The sequence below is a fragment of the Rhopalosiphum maidis genome, chromosome 3, assembly GCF_003676215.2.
Source record: "Rhopalosiphum maidis isolate BTI-1 chromosome 3, ASM367621v3, whole genome shotgun sequence".
Taxonomy (NCBI): domain Eukaryota; kingdom Metazoa; phylum Arthropoda; class Insecta; order Hemiptera; family Aphididae; genus Rhopalosiphum; species Rhopalosiphum maidis.
The window spans coordinates 59,446,382-59,469,051 of record NC_040879.1 but is presented as its reverse complement, the minus strand read 5'-3'; the positions used below and the strand labels follow the sequence as shown (position 1 = coordinate 59,469,051).

General features: G+C 24.5%; 1 protein-coding gene across 2 annotated transcripts in view; it reads left to right on the top strand.

The window, feature by feature from the left end:
• The window catches only part of LOC113556391 (synaptotagmin-7), a 193,647-nt gene that overhangs the window by 160,102 nt on the left and 10,875 nt on the right, over window positions 1-22,670 (top strand). For both annotated transcript variants that reach the window (XM_026961297.1, XM_026961295.1), the window contains exons 5-7: window positions 4,157-4,304; window positions 8,505-8,614; window positions 9,866-10,034. In XM_026961297.1, coding sequence (XP_026817098.1) covers window positions 4,157-4,304; window positions 8,505-8,614; window positions 9,866-10,034 — 427 coding nt within the window. The remainder of the gene's footprint in view (window positions 1-4,156; window positions 4,305-8,504; window positions 8,615-9,865; window positions 10,035-22,670) is intronic.

Below are 22,670 nucleotides of genomic sequence, written 5' to 3'. Positions count from 1 at the left end.
TAATAAACATTAACTAATATAATTACTGTACATACAATAGATTCAATATTAATTTCATTCTTATTGATTTGTAACAAGGTTAAAAATGTATAATTTTATTACATATTTATATCAATATTACCGGAAGTCGATATTTATCTATTAACAGTTAACTATAAAAAAAGAGGGTTTTCATTTAAAATATATATTTCTTAAAGTTCATACAAATTCTAAGTATATTTAAAAACATAGGTAGTTCTTATTTGATTCAAAAATGCCATCGATTACAAATTGAATAAATTCGATTTTAAAAAATCAAATGTAGTTGAGTATGATAGGTGAATATTACTCTGTAAAAACAAACAGCTTAATATTATATTCTATGTAAAAAAAAGTAATGTTATTACGCTGTGGCTATACAATTTAATATAAGTACTAGAACCCAATTAATATTTGATATTCTTTGATTTATTTTTATATAATCCGGATTTACAAGGCAATTCAACTTTAATATTATACCACCCGCGTTTGAAGTACAAATACGATTGTTTTAGAAAGTGAATTTCTTAAAGACGTGTCTTTGTACACTTTTAAAACCTCATACATATTTAAATGTGCTTTACTCACCAAAAGGATTATAAGTGTTTATCTTAATAGATAAAAGTATGAGTTAAACACAAAACAAATGACTTTAGGAAATATTTTTAACAGTTCTTGAAGTTAACCGATTCTTGATTGAACTTTATTTTATTCGCTTTGATTTACGTTTTTAAAAGATTCGTCTCAATTTTACTTTGGTGACGTTTTTTTCAGTTTATAAAACGAATTTATTCGTAACTTTTTTGTTTTATTTTTTTAACGTCGTCTTCTAATGGCGTGCAACATACGATACGATCGATCCGTAATTTTAAAGTGTCTACTTACTACTATTAATATTATAATAAATAATACAAAATAAATGTTATCATATGGCAATAATTATTCTAAGCACTAAAACTATATAAATAGACTAATTAAATAACATAATTCAATATTCATAAACGGTGTGTAGTATGTCCAAACATAACAAAATCAGTATCGGTCTTTACATCATATTTTAATATTTTATAAAAAGAGGAAGGTTTCTTACTGGCAACTTCGTTTTAAGACTTAAGTTTTTTGCAATAGAAGGGATGACTAAAAACTAAATAAAACAATGGCATCGTGGTAAATATAAATTATTTGGTTTTCCAAAAAAAGACACGCTAACGGTTGCATTTTTCAGCTTTATACATATTGATTATTGTATAGGTTAGATTATTCCAATATAACAACGTTTATAATATGTATATAATATTGTGTTATTTATTTTTTTTTTAGAAATTTCACAAAATTAAACATGTAACGAATTTAAAGCGTAGCTCTCTCAGTTTACTCACTCCATTCACACTTCTTCAATAATAGTAGATTATTTTTTTTGAAATATTAATACGTATTAATTATGCTTACAATATGTCAATATTTTTAAATCAAGTTACTACTTAATACTCTAACTTTATGTGCTAAGGATAAAGGCTAAGAAGCTATACTGTGATATTTGATGATTTTAAAATTGTAACAATTTATATAAATTTATTAAAATATTTAAGTGTAAAATAATAATAATAATAATAATAATAAATTACTATAAACTAAATATTACTTTTAATTCTTATAAAATTAATCATTAAGTGCCGTTATGCTATCTTTTATAGACAGACTTATGACAAAAAAACAAATTATTGATAATTTATATTTAGATACTCACAACAATATTTTAGAAAAAGGATGGTTCTTATTTTTTTATTTTCATATTTTTCATATGATTTTTTATGATCATCATTGATATAATAACAACAAAACTATTGTACGTCATTAAAACAATTTTTATCTGGTACCTACCAATTTTGAGTATAAAAACTCAATGTGTAAAATTATTAACAATTCATACTTATATTATTATTATTGTTATAAAATAATTGATAGTGAAACATTGATAGGTTGGTTTTAAAAATGTATAGAAGCTAATCGATGTCAATATCGATAAATATTGATCTAGCCAGTATTATATACTTATAAGATGGTCATACAAATTAATATAATACTTAAGTGCCTGTTTGTCACGAACGTCTTTCAAGTCATGACATTAAAATCAGTAACACTCATCAGACTACAATGTATTGAAATTTCCTATGGCGCGTGTCTGTAAAAAAAAAAAAGCCATACGATAAAATGTTTGTTTATTTTTTTGTTCATCATCATTATATTTATGTAACCGTCGCGTGCAAACAAAATCGGATTACGGTCTCTATTATGCAATTTACATCGATAAAAACATCGTGCGTAGGTACCTACTACGGTTTCGGGACAGTGTGTAGATCCAATGATACATCAAGTCACAGCACAACCAACAAAAAGTCATTCAAATCCCATAAAATATAAAATATAATCTGTATTCTCCGGTCTAGATTGAAGTATCCTATGAAGAGGTATATATTATTTAAGGCCAAAACATATTATCCTACTTGTTAATAATACCTAACCATAAAGCAGTATAATATTATTCGTCCAAATATATCATTTTTTATTTCAACTTATTATTCGTTATGTTATACATTTATATAATTATTGATAATGATTTTATAAAATAGTAGTCAAGTGCCACTAGTGGGTGGCTTCTTATCAAGTACTCATGTATTATAGCGTTTATCAAACATGCTTATTGCGCATCAACTGTACAGATTGTATAAATTATTGTGTAAAATAAAATAAAATTCCGTAAAAAATAATCGATATTGTTTACGAGTTTAATAATCAATAACAATTATTTTTATTTATTTTTAAATAAATTTATAATTGGATATCATAATAAAAGTTATACTTTTTTCAATAAACCATGTTTAATATTATAAAACAGTGGAGGGGCGGTGGTGTTATAAATTTTAAATCAACATTGCTGGTTGCATAATTATATAAATTACGATTAATATTAAATACCTACAATATAAAATAAATAATATTTGATTAAATAGTATAAAATTGAGAAACTTGTATTTTTAAAACTGTAATACTTAATTAATTATAAATTAAACACTAATTCCATTTAAAAAATATGTTTTTTTCAAATATTTTATCACTCATTATGCAATAAACAACTAATTTTATATTAATAAACACAATTATTTGTATACGAAAACGACAAATAATTGAAATGATATTGCGTATCATTTTTTTTTCGTTTACCACTCATGTATATTAAAAAATCAGTGATTGATCACCTGTGGTTTAGACGAGAAATATTCAAAATGTCAATACATTTATTAAAATAAAAATGGATAAATAATAATTGATATATATATTTACCTAATGGTATATAGTTATTTACATAAAATTTAAAATAATAAGAGATTCATTACATATATCAGTAAAAATATATGGTGTTTGGTTAGGTTTTTATACAACCACGCTGACATTTTCTTGATTGGCTTTCGTATCTCTTCGGCCTTCCTTTAATACTAAAAGTCCTTAACTGTTTGCCATACATACATGACTTTCCATAGCCACAAGCAATTATTATCTTATTCATATAATGCTACGACTATCTAACCATTTCAATATATTATTATAATATTTTACTTCAAACTAATTTATATTTATAAAAATATTTGTATATTTAGATTATAATTGTATATCCAACTTGTAAAAAATGTATGTTGGACATAAGCTTCTGTAAATAAATAATTTTAAAAAGTTTGATTATCTATAATATAATATCTAAAGAGATTAATGATATAATATAAAAAAATAATATAAGCAAATTATGGGAATTAAATGCAATAATTATGAAAGTGAATTGCGACGGTAAATTATTATTATTTTCGAGTTTGATTTTTGTGTGGTAGTTTTTCAACGTTATATAATTGCGATTTCTTTTTTAATGTTCATAAAGAAAAAAAAACATTCAGAAGTCGTTCTTTATGTGCCATCAATTATTTATTTTTCTCAGAATTTTTCCAATTTAAAATTTATTAATTTTTAAAATATTTGACTGAAAAAAAAATAGTATTCCGATGGTTTGATACTTGACAATTGTTTAATTATATTATTACGTTACTCTAAATAAAAATAAATCATTATCACATTTTGTACCGTGTTACAGGCCAAAGACTTGCCGGCGATGGACTTGAGTGGCACGTCTGACCCGTACGTTCGGGTGACATTGCTGCCAGACAAAAAGCACCGACTGGACACGAAAGTGAAACGCCGAACCCTAAACCCGCGCTGGAACGAGACACTCTATTTTCAGGGTAGGTGTATCATTGTATTATTATAATACTGCTAGGTTTTTTGTTAAATTTTCTTTTCTAAGCATTTTGCTTTCGTTGATGTAATATGACTAGTTTCTTTTCTCCTAGCCTGTTAGGATTTTAAGGATAAAAAGTCATTAATTAACAGACGAAACACCCATCTCACTTTCACCGTAAACATGAGATAGAAAAAGTAACAATTTTCTCACCTGTTTTTCACCTATCTCTCTCCTCCTTATCGCTTTCTTATAATAATATTATATTTCTCTCTATTCGTTACAGTAGTCGGTAGATAATATGAAATTATACATAACCATCGATTAAAACATTTGAGTTTTTAATTTATAAAAATAGATGTAATTCGTTGACAAAAATGTAATATAAAGAACCCAAGTATTTTCATTACAAACTTTATATAAATTTTATATTATAAGAACATAATATATATCTTTCATATAATATTCAAACAATTATATTTTTAAAACAAGATAAGACTTCAAAATAATGAGTGTAACAGTATAAAAAATACTTTTAATTAAACAAAATCGAAAGTAATCCTTCGTAAGAAAACTTTTATTGCCCATATACTATTAACAATGCAACTTTTTAGTGTAAGAATAATCTATAAAAATAGTAGGTACGTAAGTATATCTTATATTTTTATATTATAATTTATAATTTAATAAAAACAAAAAAATATAAAATGGTTTAATAACTTGAACTTCATATTCACTCATTCTTATTTTCATCAGGAAAAAATTAATTAAAATTAATCGTTCAATAATAAACGAGAATAACCGTACTATAGTGTTTTTTTATAACAGACGCATCGTTATATTAATATAATAATCAAATTCAAACGGATTAAAATTTTTATAAAAACAATTAAAATAAGAATTACATTTTGCTACAAAATTATTAGTGACTATTAAATCAACATAATACATGAAAAATAACATTAATGGTCGTTAACATTAAATATTGGAAAACGTATAGGTAGTTAATATTATCGTTGTAGACAACATGAACTAGATATTTATACCAGTGTGTGAATTTGGCCCATATCCATGTCCCATTTATTTTAGGGTTGTGATTTACTGTTTAAGTGAATCACAATAATTAAAAAAAAAGTTATACTGACAAAAATTAACTTCAAACAAATTGGGACGTGCTCCAATAAATTGAGATCGACATTTTTGAACTCAATAAAAACATTCCGATAATTACCATATTTATTTTCTAGTGAAATAACGTTTCAATAAACGGTGAATATCGTTATATTCCGATATAATGTAATTTACATAATATTATATATAATACGATTAATAAAAATGATCTGTAAACTGCAGACATTATTATTATTTTGAATACAAGTTAAAGGTGGCCAAAACTTAACAGGTTCACTTAAATTTGATGACAACGGAATTATATTATATTTCAAATAAATTATCATTTATCTTAATAAATTATAGAGCGTATATTATATTGAAAAATAAGCGTGTCGGTTGCAGAAAAGTTGATATACTTTGTTTGTAGAAATTTTGGTCCAATAGTATCTCGTAGATATATTTTGTGCTCTGTAAATGATCTATGTTCTCGGTATTCGAGCTGTAAGGACTCATATATTTATATACGTAATACATTTTACAAATGTATACGCGTATGTATGTTACGCTCCAATATAATATGTTTGTATACGCTATATATATATATATATATATTATACGACAGCTCGTGGGAAATTAATTATGTTACGTCGTTTTGGTACGAAAGACAAAAAAGAAAATAGATAGGAATTATAGGTACACGTGGCATTTTTCATATTGTACTCACTATATACACAGTGTCGTGACGGACATATTATACTTGGATCTTTACTCCTCCCCCCTTTAATAACTCAACATTTGTTTTCTTACGTAAATAAATGAAAATAAATACTGTCATGTAAAGAAATGAAAAAATGAAAAAAAGTAGACGATTGTTATGCTAAACAGTATAGAAGTCGAGTATAACTCATCATGTTAATATTATAATGTTATCGTAATATATGTGTTAAATAATTTGAATACAAATCAAAACTATTCTGAACGTAGAAGATCTATCAGCCTATCATCACATAAATATATTAATCAAATTTAGTCTAAATTTTAACTTGTCTGTAAAAAAAAAAAGTTTTAAATTTTTTTATTCCAATATTATTAATTAATTACTACATATTTAAAACCCTGTAATAAATCATATCCAAGACTTACTTGTCTTATAAAAATTGAACTCTCGATACATTTTTAATTACAAAATAATTAGTAATAATATTAACTAATTTTATTGAAATGAATTTCAAATGCTTACAAAAAATTGTTCTCGTATCATTAATACAATTTTTTTTTACTAATCATCGTATATATATATAGACAAAACAACACAAATCATTGTTACAATTAATAAATTCATCACTCCTCTCAAAATCTAAAAAAAATATTGTATATTTAAAAAAAATAATCAAATTTAATTACCCCCCCCTTCAAATCTGACTACTTGATTGAGATTAAGATACGTAATCTTTTATCATTAAAATACTTATTTATTTCTTCCGTTATTAGGCCCATATAGATTATAATACTAAAAGTTAAATAATATAATATATGATACGAATTATAAACTTATTAGCACTGTTTTAAGTCTTCATTATATAGGACAGTTATACACCAATATTCGAATATATTTCTTTTGTTTCAAAAACATATACATCAGTGTACTGCAATCAAAGTGAACGTGTTCAAAATAAGTTTTTAAATTTCGTTGGATTCAATCCAAACATTCTTTTTTTTTACACCTAGTTCTTCGTAAGCTTAATCAAAAGTCTTTAAAACAGTAATTTTTAACCGGTGTGCTGTGCCGTGATTTTTTTTTCATTAAATAATATTTAATATTAATAAATAATATAAAGAACAATTTGATTTATCTAATTTGTTGTAATAAATTAATTGCAAAAAGAAAACAATAAGTTATATGAACAAAATTGAGACATATGCCGTCAAAATTATGTAAAAAGAACGGTGAACAGTTTTTTTTTTTTTTTTAAAGGGTTAAAAACCACTTAAGTCAAGCCAATCGAATATTTGTGATAATATCCCTCTTCTATAATATTTTTCATAGTAAAATTGATTCTCATCCTCTTCTTCGGCATACTATAATTTTAGAGTTCTTGTAAACCCTACTCGAAACATTGCATCTTTTATCATTCTTTTGTTCCAGGGATGGGCAACTGGCAGCTCGCGCGCCGCATCCGGCCCGTGAACCTTTTTTATCTGGCGCGTGCTACATTTTCAAATTACTTTATTAAATTTTATCTTATTATTTTTATAAAATCGATATAATGTTTATCGTAAAACGTAGATATAAGTTATCCAAAGGAAGTGATATATTTAATGCTTGAAAAACGCAATTGGTCCATTCGATAGTTTCGAAAAATTGTTATCAGTTGTGACTAATGGTACGAAAGCATTTTTTTTCCTTTATATGCTTTTTGGCCCACTTGTAACTTAGAGTTTCCCATCTTTACCGTATATCGATTATCTAATTAACAACTAGACATCCAGTCATTTACAAAGATGAAGCAAATGGAACGTCTCCTTCTTTTTTCGCCAATAATTAAATTTTCTCGCTAATTTATACAATCTGATTTAGTGTATTTATTTGGTTATAGTTTACGGATATACGTCTAAATATAAATGATATAATATTATATTGTAAAAAATTATACAAAGTACCTTTATTAATAAAAAATTACATCTAATGAACCAAGAAAAAATAAAACGCAATTTCATAATAATACAATAAAACATTACTCGTATTGCATTATAAAGATTTTAATCAAAAAAACTATCAATAGAATATCACTATTATGTTAAATAAAAATTAAATTATCAGCTATTATAAATATTATTAGTATTAAATATAATAGCAGATAATTATAGCTTTATGTGGAAAAAAATTCAAACATTTTTAATTGAGTATGTTCTCACGAAAACCAGTATTTTTATCTAAACTGTAGTTAAAAGACAAATACAAATTTTAATTCACTCTAAAATACACTTCTTCTAGTAATTTGATAAGCTCTACCTTTTTGTTAATTTTATTGATAATAATATAACATTATGTTAAAATATATACTTAAGCAATTGTATTAATTTGTTTCAGGTTTCACAATGCAAAAGTTGCACAATCGGACTCTTCACTTGCACGTGTTTGATTATGATCGTTTCTCCAGAGACGATTCTATTGGCGAGACATACATTGAGTTGAACAACGTAAGTGTATCTGCCTGAAAACCGGCGAAATGACAAGCGTTGTTATGCGTTAAAACAATAATATTATATAATTAATGTTGAGGATATATAAAAAATATGCTCAATAATTGTTATCGGTCAGATGAACCAATTCATCTTAAATCAAAAAAACTTAAAACGGCTCCCTTCTAATATAAAAATCTTGATTATTCACTGGTTTTAATTATAAAATTTCATTTGATACATAAATAAAAGTTTTTTGTTCCTTAAAATGTAAAAAAATATTTTATAGAAATTTGGACAATTTATACATATATTTTAATTAAATTTAAAAATTATACATTTATAACTTAAAAAATATATTAATACATTATTGTAATAAAATGAAACTAGTAAAAAAAACAGTTTTACTTTTATATTTAAAAAAATACTTTTAAATTTCTCACTAAATTAATGTATGCCACTAAGTTTAATGGAGTTTTAAAAAATAATAACAATTTTATTTGTCTCCATTCAATTGGATGAAAAAATAATAATTGTAAAAAAAATATTTATTATATGGAGTACTCTGAATAAAACTAACTTAAACGAGACAACTTTTCCTTTGTATAATAATAATATATAACTATTTAAAAAAATAACAAAACCCTAAGCTTAAGTAAACTAATGATTTTATTTCATCAAAAAGTGACAAAAAATATTTAATTTTGTCGGTAAACATTATAAAATAATTAATGACGAAAAAAACATTGTTTATAGCAAACAATACTAATTATACATATTAGTATTTTATTTTAAATGTGTGTTTTAATTTTGGATATGAATAAATCTGTGCTACTTGACCAAATTATGTCCAAACATGATTTAGAACCTCCAATTCCTCTAAGAGATTTCATAAATTTTAAGACTCAATTTTTTGGATTTTATCTGAAGACCGGGATCTTGATCACACGTGAGCATCATGTGATCCGTGTCGAGAAATTTTTTTGAAATTCGCCAATTTAAATATAATTGCATAGATGAAATTAATAATAAACTACTAATACATTTTGTAATCTATAATTTAAAACTAATAACATTTCTCGATCCACATTTTTTTTTTATTACCAAACACGCGAGGTAGACAAATTTTCTGCTGCTCTTGACATTTTACATTGTGCAGATCATATTATCTGAATGTGACTAAGACTGCATGTTTGGTTTTGCAAAGTATACGTACATATACTACATACAACCTAACCTATCTAATTTCAAATATCTTGTTGATTTTAGGTTGATTTTACCGCAAAACCGGTGTTTTGGAAGGATCTTACAGCACCGCTAAAGGATAAGTGCGGCCATTTGTTGACGTCATTGTCTTACAATCCGATGACTAACAATTTGACACTCGGCATCATTGAGGCCAGAAACCTCAAGGCTATGGACATAAATGGAAAATCTGGTAAGTATTTTTTCCAGCCAACACACTATTAGATACAATCATATTTACCCAGAGCAGACGTAGTTATTTAGAGAAGTATCAGTGTATTTAATTACCTGTATTTATTTTTAAAATAATTTAATTCATTACTATATAACTTCTTAATCGACTATTTTATTTTTATATTTTTCTACGTATATTACTTTTATAAATTATAGCTATAGTTTTACTTCCACACTCTGATGAAAAATATTTTTCTGAGAGTTTTATAAATAAAAATCAAATTTTGAACGAAAGTTGAAAAGTATATTAAACGTGATTTAAATAATGTAATATATATATTATTTTAAAATCTTTGTAAAACTATTCTGGTTTGGAATTTGTATGTACGTAATACATTTTTGTTTTTAAAACTACAAAATACACAACAATTCTATCCGATTGGCTAGATATTAAACGAAAACGATCATACGCTGCAAATATGGTTCAAATGAATAATAAGAGGATCATAAATTGTGTTGATTACTTCCGAATAAGTTGTCTATTTATTATGCTCGGTTTCCGGTAATGTTTTGCGATATGACGATGATATATACACCATTGTAGTGACTGCACGTCGGCATAGAAATATGTTGTGCTTATTGTTGTATTATTGTTCAATAATTTGAATAATTCATAACCATAAAAAGGATCAATATTGTTTTCAATAATAATATTTAATAATATTATTTGTTTAAATACGTCGTATGGTACAAAGTGTGCAAAAATATTAAAGTGCCATTACTTTATAGGTAGTATGATCATCCATAATTTAAGCTCACGGAAATAATGATTATCTGTAACACCCCACGTACGTATTATTATATAGTTGACGAACTCTAGTAAATTACCAAAAGTGTCTTCATTATTCGTTATATTGTAATTAAACTTTTCGAAGTTTGAAACAAACTTCGTCAACTTATCTGAATATATTATTGTCAATCGATAATATTTCGATTAAATGACAAAATATCTTCGATATAAGAACTTATTCGTCAAATTATCTTCAATGAAATATATTAAAAGATAATTTTTTTTTATTGTCATCCTACACGAGAGCTTAACTTATGTTAATTACAATAATATATATAAAAACAAAAAAATAATTAAAATAAATAATACCTCAGCTCCGATCACTGTTAAGATTTAAGGATTTGTACGACTCTTCTTAAAATATTTCATTGAAATTTTTGACATTTTTCGAAATCATTTCATCGTGATTCTCATTTAATTTATTTATTTTCTTGAACTAAACTTCTTAGAAATGAATTATTATTACTTATTTGATTTAATATTTTTAAATTATATAAATACCTTTTGTAAAACTAGTTTTTGTTTAAAAAATGTGACAAACTTTCAAATAACTACGTATTTGATTCTAATATAAAATTAATGCGCGGTGTCCGACTTCGATTGGGTTGTTTGTGCTGAGGTTATTTTTTTAACTTTCTTATACGAATTCCATATCAATGACCAAAGTACAAAGTACAATTAATTTTACCCGTCTCTAATATTTTCTCTATCGGTTTTCATTTTTTTCTAAATTTTTCCGGAGATATTTTGATAAATGTAGCCTACTGGAGAGATAATTTATGTTCAAAGGCTAATAAGTCATTTTATGAGAAAATCAGTCTCAAAATATATTTTCTTCAATTACGCACACAAATCTAAAAATATTTATGTTTTCCACTTAAAATGCATAAATAGTCAAATTTGGCGGAAAATGCGTGCAACCGTAATAATTATCATTAAGTTTAAGTGTGGATTTTCGTCACAACTTATCTTTGATAATATGTTTATATAAATAGTTTTTAAGTTTGTATATTATTCTATATCGAGCATAGTTTTATAAACGCGACTCTTGTCCTCGAAAAATTACCAAAGGAGTAGAAATACAACTGTGGCGCGATCTGTCCGGTTTTTACAATGACTTTTTAAAATTAATTTTATGAAATCATTTTAATGTAGAACATATCAATATGATCTAATATTCGTTTATATTATTATTCTAACTGGCTAAACAAGTGTCGTGGTTTTATGTTATGGATTATTTTATTATGTAGTTAGTGTAAAATATCTTGAAATCATAATATATAATATTAAAAATAAATATATTTTATTGCTTACATAAAATTATAATTGTGCAAATAACATCAATGATATCATTTTTATTGATGTATGTGTATTTTCCATTTCATTCGATCATATTGTTTAAATATATTAACCTATTTAAACCTATAGTATAGAATTATTGGAAATAAAACAATAATTATTCAAACTCTCGAACATTGCATCCTTCCAGTAGTTTTAAAAATTTAACTATGTGGTAATTTATTGTTCTTTAAATTTTAAATCTATTTTTATAGGATAAAGTATTTATGAATAAATACCTAAAAGCTTTGGAATAAAGTTCAAACGTGTAAACTATCTTCTCGAATATGCTACTAATTGATTTCTTATACTATTTTAATATAATTAATTTTAGTCAATAAAAAAATAGATAGGTACATATAATATAATATTTATTATGTGCATAACGGCAACAGAGTAACGTTAAATTAATCTAATTCATAAAATTTAAATATATAAATGAATAATTGTCAATCGTTGTTTGACAGTTTTTGCGGTTTATTACTCACGGTTGATTTCACTACCTTTTATTGTAACCCGGGTCCGACTATCCATCCGATTCCAACCTTATAATAATTCGATTTCAAAAACATATATTATTATAACCATACCGTGGGCTTAATAGACATTATATTGAATTATGATTTGAAAAAATATCATTTAAATTATTCAGAGTTCAAATATTTACATAATTTATATAGAACGTTATTCAAATTTTAAACATAAGGTTGTCGATATTTTTAACATAACTTTTGTTTTTTTGTTGTTATGATGGCGTACTAAAACAATTAAGATTCGAATAATAAAAATACACAAATAAAATAAATAAATAAATTTAAACTCATCAAAATATATCATAAAATACATTTTAAATGTAATAATTATGTCTTAAAAATGTTTATTTTTTTTTTATAAGCAAACAAACGAGAGAAAACAACTGTTTAATTTTTTCGTTTTTTACCACTGTTTTATCTTAATTAAACTAACAATAATAAAATAACAAATTTGTGAACACGCCAATAAAAATAGTAAAATCAAAATAAAAGCGATTACAACATAACTCCAGCTGTTGTTATTTATTAGTTGTATCGCGTCCGATATGCTGATTATACTCGTACATGTAGTGATCTACTTTTATGTAATATAGATAAATAGAGACATTACACATTCTCATATAAAACGATTTACATTTGGCATGGATAAAAAATACCAAAATTTAATAAAGAAAATATTATGATTACAATATAATTTAATGATATATCTATTTTTATTTTTATATATGAATTCTACTAAAAGCTTATACAATGTATTTGTTTACCCTGAAAATGAATACAATTAACTCAAAATAACAATAAAAAATATATTTTTAAAATGTAAAAACAACAAAAAAGTGCAAAAAACATGTTTTACATTTATCTCTCAAATAATAAGTATTATTTACTTAAAACATATATATAATATATAGTATTCGTTATAAATGAAGAATTACATTGATTCCATCTATTATTTAAATCAAATTATTTTGGTAGGTACCTTTATCGTGCATTGCGTACTTTTGTATAGAATATATTTTTAGCATAGTCGCCTTCAAAATCACACCGAAAATTATCAATATAATAAATAATTATTAAATAACTTAAATTTGCATATAACATATTATTATGCATTGATACACAAATAAATAAACAAAAATAAACGACAAATTAACAGAAAAACCTAGTAAATTAACATTATATACAACTAAAAGTTAAAAAAAAAATTCGAATAAATATATATTTTTATATATTTATTGTTTATTACCTAATAAAAATACCCGATTTAGTGAAAGATTTACAAAAAAAAATACAAAAAATACATCTTTAGCCAGCGTATATGTTTTAACAATCACAAGATGGACTCAATAGATAAATCATGACATTCGAAAACATATTTTTATCAAATATAAAATATGACATTTGTTAATATGAAAAATGAAATCATTATTGTATCACAAAAGCAACAAATATACAAAACACATATGGTACAGACGACTAAAAAATTGGATTATTTTCTTTCATCTTTCTATATCACAGTGAATACATTTGGCGTTCATAACAAAATTAATTGAAAAGTTGTATTAATATTGACTTGGATTGTTTCCAGGTCAAGTTGTTGGTGAAAATTCAAAATATAAATAATTCAATTCTTATAATTTTCCATTTTGAAATACATAATATGGCCAAATCACCTGTATAATGTTCAATTAAATTTCTAAAAATGAATCATTATAATACATTATATTATGCATACATAAATTATAGACGAACTTCGTTTTTTAAATTATACACACGTTTCTTGTGGAAAGTCTGTCTGGCCAGATAATTCATAAAATATATTATTATGTCAATCGAATGCTTTTACGAAGATTTGCAATAGGATTATATTATAATACCATAAACCGGTAAGATGGAGATGAAGGACGGAGGTTACCGTCAAACAAATTCGAGTTCAACACGTACGTCAAACGTCGGCAGTAAACTTGCCAAAGAGGTTTTCAAAGTACCCGCTTTTGGGCCCGTATAATATAATGATACCTCCTCTGCACGAAAAGTTAACGAGATCTCTTACCGCCATCGGGAATTCACGAAATACATCACTCACATACTTTATCTCTCTCAATTCTCTCTCTCTCTCTCACACACACACACACACACACTTGACTAAGCTATTCCTATATATATATATCTATATGATATTTCACTAGACATTTTCATTTCTCAACCAATTTTTATTCTTCAATAATGCAATTGTTGAATATCTGATTTTGGAACTTTATTATATATAGGTATACTAGAAGACCATAATCTTACATAATTAATATTTTTTTTTGTACTAGCTAGGTACTTAAGTTATATTCTGTATCTTGTGAAAATGTATTCTACAATTTTCAATCAAGAACGCCTTTTTTCTACTATAAATTATTTAGCAGATAATTTTTTCTGAAAATTTCAACGTAATTAAATCGACATTTTTACAAGCAGTATTTGTGTTTTATATCGTTTTATACGTGATTTGAAATGTATTTCTAATAATTTAAATAATCTAACAACACTAATTTATTAAAATACAAAGAATCCAAGTTTAATAAATATTAATAAATACATTTTATATTTCTATAAACCAATTTTAAAGGCTATTATTTTTAGAATAAACAATTTAATAAGTAAAAACTACTGTGTTTGAATTTTGAACTAGATGCATTAATATTTTAAAAAAGTTTACAGTTTTATTTTTTTTTTTAAAGAGGTTTCTCATTTGAAAAATAGTCATTATTAGTATATTAAAAAAATCCCAAAAATCAAAATTTATATTACTACATTATTAAGGGAAAATATGAAAGTGAGCATGCTTGTCGAATCACCCTTGTGGTACTAGACGATTATTTTGTTTCAATTTTTTTTTTTACAAGTCAATTTTATTTCAAATGTATTTTATTTGTCAGTTGAAGTCATCTAATTTCTTAAATTAAGCCATCCCCCTTTAATTAATGTAGAGAGAATTACGCAATTACGTCAAGTTATCTGTATTTAATGCTTGACGATTGGTCGTTGGCATTCATGACTATAATATATTCCAAGTTTCATCGTTTGAACTAACAGACGTTAGCATTAATTTACACCACGATGTCATTTAGTGATATTGTAATGCGAAAAAACGAGCATAATAAAACCTTAATAGTGATTTAAGTGCAGTTTAAATCTAAATAGTATCCAAGATAGATTTTAACGTGTTTCCACACAAATAACTGGATAGTAAAAGAAACTGCCAGTGTTTGGAATAACTGATAGAAACAGAAATTGCTATAACTCGTTTGATATTCAATATTGAAAGATATTTTTGGTAAAAATTGAATATATTTTATATTTATGAGATTGAAACTAAAATTTAAAGTTACAATAAAAGTTCCAAAATATCTTGACAATTTATAACTTTTTATAAGCATGAGAAATTTTCAATTTTTTTTTTATAAATGTTGATAAAAATTATTTGCTGGGTCAAAATTGAGTATAAAGCTCCTCACAAACTTTGAATTCAGTTAAAAAATATTGAAAATCTATAATCACGTTGTATTAGCATTTAAATTTATAATTTTGATAAAACTTATGAAAATCTCAATTTACAAGTTATTTTGTAATTACAAATACATAAAAAATGTTCTATAATATATATCTTAGATTTTGATATTTATACAAACTTTTTTATAAGTGTTTCAACCTAAACAAAAAAAAAAAAATTCCACTGGAAATTCAAGTTATTTTTTTATGAGTATTTAATTTAAGATTTGTACAATATTGAATAATTTCAAAGAATACAAATTTGAATACTAAACAAATAACTATCTTTTTATAAACGATTTTTATTTTTGTTGTTATTCCAAAACGAATAACCATAGATACTTGAATTTTTCACAAAATAATTTTATTATTATTTTTATTGTAATTTAATACAATTTTCAAAATGTTTTAATCTATTTTAAGCTATTTATAGGCATTCCAATTTTTCAATTGTTTTTAGATTTTTTTTCCATAAATGTTAATAAAAAGTTATGCACCAGGTCAAAATTCTAGAAAATGTAATGCAAGATTTTAAATAAGTTTTTCAGTTGTATACAAATATCAAAAATATTAGACAAAATTTATTTATATGAATTTGAAGATAGAAATTTGACATAATAAATCAAATTCAAAATCAATTTTAAACTAATTTATAGTTAGAAATCATAAGAACTTTTCTTTTTATACATACGTTTTGAAAATGTAATATAATATTTCTCATAAATGTTCATATTGAAACCATTAACCTAAAAAATATGTAAAGGCAATTATTTTTTATGGACATTTCAATTTAAAGTTTGAACAAAATTACTTTTTAAACGATAAAATGAATAACGATTAAAATTATTTTGTTCTAGTTTTTTAAATTATTATTTGTAGAAACTTAAAACTTTTACGTAAATTATATTATTATACATTTTATTATAATAAACAATGAGGTTTTTGATTTATTTTAAGATAATATTATGAATTTGTTTTTGCTGCTTTACGATATTTATAGATAATTAAACATAAAATATGTCAAAATATAAATTTTTATAATATGGTATAAATATATATTATTATAATGCATTAAACCTACAAGGAAAAATTATATCAACCTACCGTAATTATACTAAAACTAAAATAAATGATTTTAATAACTATTATATCAATAAAATATTATATCACAAAATATACATAGTGGTACTATTGGGTGACAGACCATTATTTCTGCTTAGAATCATTTTTTGTATACAATAGTACATTATAAAAATTCAAATTTAACATACCCATAGTAGCGGCCCACTTGAAAACTAATGTGCAACAGAGCTGTACCCACTTGTCTACCTTTTTTGTAATCACTTTCTATCAAAGTTGGTTATTTACTGTACTAGATTCACTATATCAACACAATATATTATTATTTTATTTATTTTATATTTCGTAACATATACAATATCTATTAACCATTATGTGTTTTGTACAACATGCAATTGTATATACTTTAATAATTTAATATTATTAATTGGTAGTTTTTATACATTTTATATATTATTATTGTTTATTTTAAATTAAAATTTAATTGTTTTCAGTATGTATTATGATATCTATAAATAACGCGTATTTTATAAAATTAAAAAACTTAAATATCCTGAAAAAATAAGATGTTTAATGAAAATTGTATATCTACATTGAGTATGAAAATAGTTAGTTTGTTCATTTAGTTGTTCAAAAATGCAATATTTTTAATTGTTTAATAATTTTCCTACATTTTTAGAATAATAATATAGTTTATTTCATCCTAATTTTAATCCTTTAAGCAATAAAAAATTATACTAAGCACACAAAAACAAAATCTTTTTAGATAACGAGTTTTTCACAAAAATATTTGTGCAAATATTTATATATATTGGACATTTCTCGATATTGTTTTAACCAACCGAGCGTATCTCACATTTATAGAACTAAAATACAACGAACAAAGTAAATTACGAATTTTAGTAGATCATCGATACTATTAACAGGGTTTTAGTTTAAATTACTATTTACCCGTGTCCCAGTGGTTTTAATTTATTGCTGCGAGACAGTCGTTATCGTATTTTCATCCGATGACAGCAGCGTTAGCTGGAATTTTATAGTTTTGTATACGCAAACGTCTGAATAAGCAATTACAACATTGTAATGATATCTTTTGAATCCAACCAATGGAAAAGAAAAATTATCGTACACCATGTAAAGAAGTACGCCCTCTGCGTGACTATGGATATTATTTAAAACGAAATATTATAATAGGTTATAGTTCAAACATAATAAACTTGCCGATATTCAATATCAGCGGCACATGGATTATAGAGATAACTCATTAGGAAAACGAGAAGGACTGATACAAGAAACTGCGAAAACTCCGGCAAGTTACTTTGGCCACCCAATTAACATTAATACAATACAGTTCTTCGCTATAATTTAGGAAATCATCATAGTGGTCAAATGAAAACTAAAAATTAAAATAATTTCTTCTTTAACAAACACATATTATGAAAAGGATTTTAAAGTTAAAATAGTAAATATTTGTTATGCGTTCAGAACAATATACAACAAAAATTAATTTCCACACTACACGCAAAATTATTATAATTTTGAAAATCGAAAAAATATTTTTAATTTTTTATAAGCATTAAATACAACTATAAAAATTATGAGAATTTCATTATATTACATAATAATAGATTTACTAAAAGTTTCAAAACACAATGAGTAATATTTATTAATCATAACAAAATAACTAAGAATTGTATTATTTGTTTAAATATTGTTTGAAATTTAACTTAAACTATGGGTTCTAATATGCAATGTTTGTGGGAGATTGGGAGAACTTGTATAAAATGTCCAAACATCAGATAAAAATTATACTTTATAAAATTTAACTACAAAACAATTAGTAATTTTTTTGTAATTATTACAAATTTTGTGAGGATTTTTTTACAATTGATTGAGTATAAAATCACATATTCCTATTCCACTCAGAATATAAAATAAAATACGATAGGTACTACTTTTAATAATTTTAGAAAATATGAAATTTTCAATAAAAAAATTTATAAAAGCAGTGTATTACGAAAACAAATTAAATATTATCTAGATAATTATAGAAAATAAAAACTTCCCTTTCAACATATGTATTAAATACGATATTTACCAGTGTTCATGCAAAATAAATAATAAACTGGAAACCAATTACAGTAAAACCCAGTTATTTAATATTATATTATTACTATTAATAGAATTTAAAAATCAAATCAAATAAAATATAGGCAATAGCTAAACAACAACACTTCTCACCCAAAAATAAGGTTATAATAATAAATATGAAAATTTCATCACAAAAACAAAAATTATTTAGATTCTAGATTAATATTATGCACAACAATAATATGCACTTGAAATATTCAAACTCTGCGGGAAATGAACCAAAGTATCACTATTGCCTATACATCACGCCGCATTACCTATTATCAAACATAATAATAAAATATGATATATATTAATATTGATAATAAATTCTATTTTATATTTTTATGTTTGATGTCACTGTTTTTTTATTTTTAACAAAATGAACTTATTCTTCAGAAATTATTTATTTCATAATTCGCGTATATCGAAGCAGTTCATTTAACGTAACACATTATTTCAGAAACACCAATATTATACATGTTTGATAATATTCATTTTACATAATTTTCAGTCTTTAAAAATAATATTTTTAGAAATGAATTATATTTTTGAATATGCTATATTATTTTTGGACATAATATATTGTTTAAATTTCATATTTCAAAGCAGACTACCATTTGGAGTATTTTGATTTACACAAATAATATTTCGAGCAAATACTTTATTAGCTGTAATAGTATTAATATTTGTATGTGTATTGTCCAAAATGTCGTGAGATACCTACCCATGTTCCACTGCACTGTCCATCACTCATTCAGTTTTAAATATTTATAACTGTTAAGTATAGTAAGCCACTTTTTCAAAATTCGATTTTAATATACTATTGTTAAAGTACTCTAAAAAATATTCTGATTTAGAATAAGATATTATAAATGCACGCTGCCACAAAAAGGTAAAAAATCAAAGATGATTACGGTAAAAAAAATAAAACGAAATAACATTTTTTTTAACTACTTAATTTTTTTTTTTTCAAAAACGTTTATAGTTTTAGAAATTATAACATTATTATTTAAATGATGATTCATTCGATAAAGCACAACCAAACATTATTTAATATTATAAAATATAACATTTGCTAAAACAGTATTGTTTAAATATATAATGAGTTATGGGTATCCAGTGTCTACACAAGTTAAACTCAGTATTTATCAATAAAAAATTAAAATTAAATTAGAAAAAAAAATAATTCCATACAATACTTTTCTCGATATTAAAATTCACGCCTTGATGTTATAATTAAATACCTTATTAGATATCGAAGCGACCAATGAAAGAAGTAAATATTTTTTATTCGTATGTTTATAGCAATATACATGATAATATTATGTAAATAAATTATTTTCTCAATTTCTGTTAATCGTTTAATACGTTGAAAATCTGATTGTTATCTTCTTCTTACTATAATATAAACAACATAATATTGATAAAATATAGTTTATAGTCCTGTGGTTTTGTATGTACTTTGCGATTGTGTTTCGTATGGCGACGGACATTTTGAGGGTGGTTTATGTTCCGAGGTCGTTATTTTGCAAAACCTCTAGTCATTCGAAACGGTATGTTTTAGCGGAAAATAGGGTATTTGGGCCTAACCGGAATAATTTAAATTATTAACTTACATACGACCGAATTAAAACTTTGTTTTCGGTGGACCGACGAGAATGGGACGACGAAACAGCATACTTTGAATTTCCGTACCTCTGTCGGTCGTCCGCGTAGGTTCATTAAAGGTCGATCCAGATGATATTTTTCTGCTCAAAACGTTTGTTTGGCGTATTTTGGTGACTCGATAAGCATTCGTAATGTTCAGGTAAGTTCGTAATTTATTGCCGAATCACTTCGCCGAATTTTCCAAGTATTCGAAATCAAGACGCAAGTTTTGTCGTAATTCAGTCGAATTTGGAGAAAAATGTCTATTCTACAATCACCACGGGCGACTGAATTATGATTATTTGTTCTTCCGTCGCAAATAACAGAAACAAAGCTATGTTTTGTATGCACATCATTCGAGATTTCGTGACGCAGTGTGCCAATCAGAAGTTTGTCATAATTCTTGGAAACCCCGAGAATGTTTATTTCGTATTATAACCTGCTTTAAAATTGGACACATCAAGGAGTAACTTATAAATAAATCGTTATAAATTCATGTTTTGTCATAAGATATAACGTCTAAGTGTCAATATACCATGTAATATGTTTGTATGTATGTTTTATATTATATTTAAATTACAACACACAATACAAATGGTTTCACGACGGGTGCAAATTAAGCCGTTACGATTGCACGCGCATCTATTTTTTCGTATACCTTATAAGTAATAATAATACGAGTAATTTAATAAATACAGGTACTCGGAATTCTTAATAATATTATGTAAATACGTGGGATATGAATAATAATAATATAATAATATTATAATGTTATATTTGTTATTATATAAAGTTCCCGGTAAGACAAATCGACACAAACGTTATTAGATTCCACACTGGTTTTAATGTGAACGATAAAAACATGTTCAATTATTGTATTTATTAGCGACGAACGTGTTTTACGAAAAATTCCTAAAATCATTTTTTAACAATGAAATTTTTCAACTTAATTTTTTTTTAAATAAATCTTTTTAAAATTTTACCGTAAGCATAAAAAGCATACGCATAATAATTTAAGCTATTAATCGAATCCACGAACTTTTAATATTCGTTGACATAATATCCTAAATCTTAAACTTTTATCTAATTGAAATATATATAATATGCATATAATATTCAGTAAAACAATTATTATATATAATTTATGCAGCACACTATATTATTAAATATATTATGCTGACATGAGCCGCCAGGTATATTGCGTAAATAAATAATACGACTGTGTTCAATTCCGTTAAAATAATCTTCTGGTTTTTAAATTAAATATAAATTTCAGCACTAAATATAATTTTTCTTGAAATGTTTATATTTAATTCATTCCATCTTTATTGTTTATCCATATTGTAATTACTGACAATCATTCTACTTGGACAGTACTTACACAATACACAGTTACACCAGTAATAACACTAGTAATTATAATTTATATACTTTAATTTGTTTCAGAATTTATAAAATGAGACTTTAATAAAAATTATTTGCATAAGCTTTTAAAATGAGTATTTTATTCTCTTGAAAATATACTATTGATAAT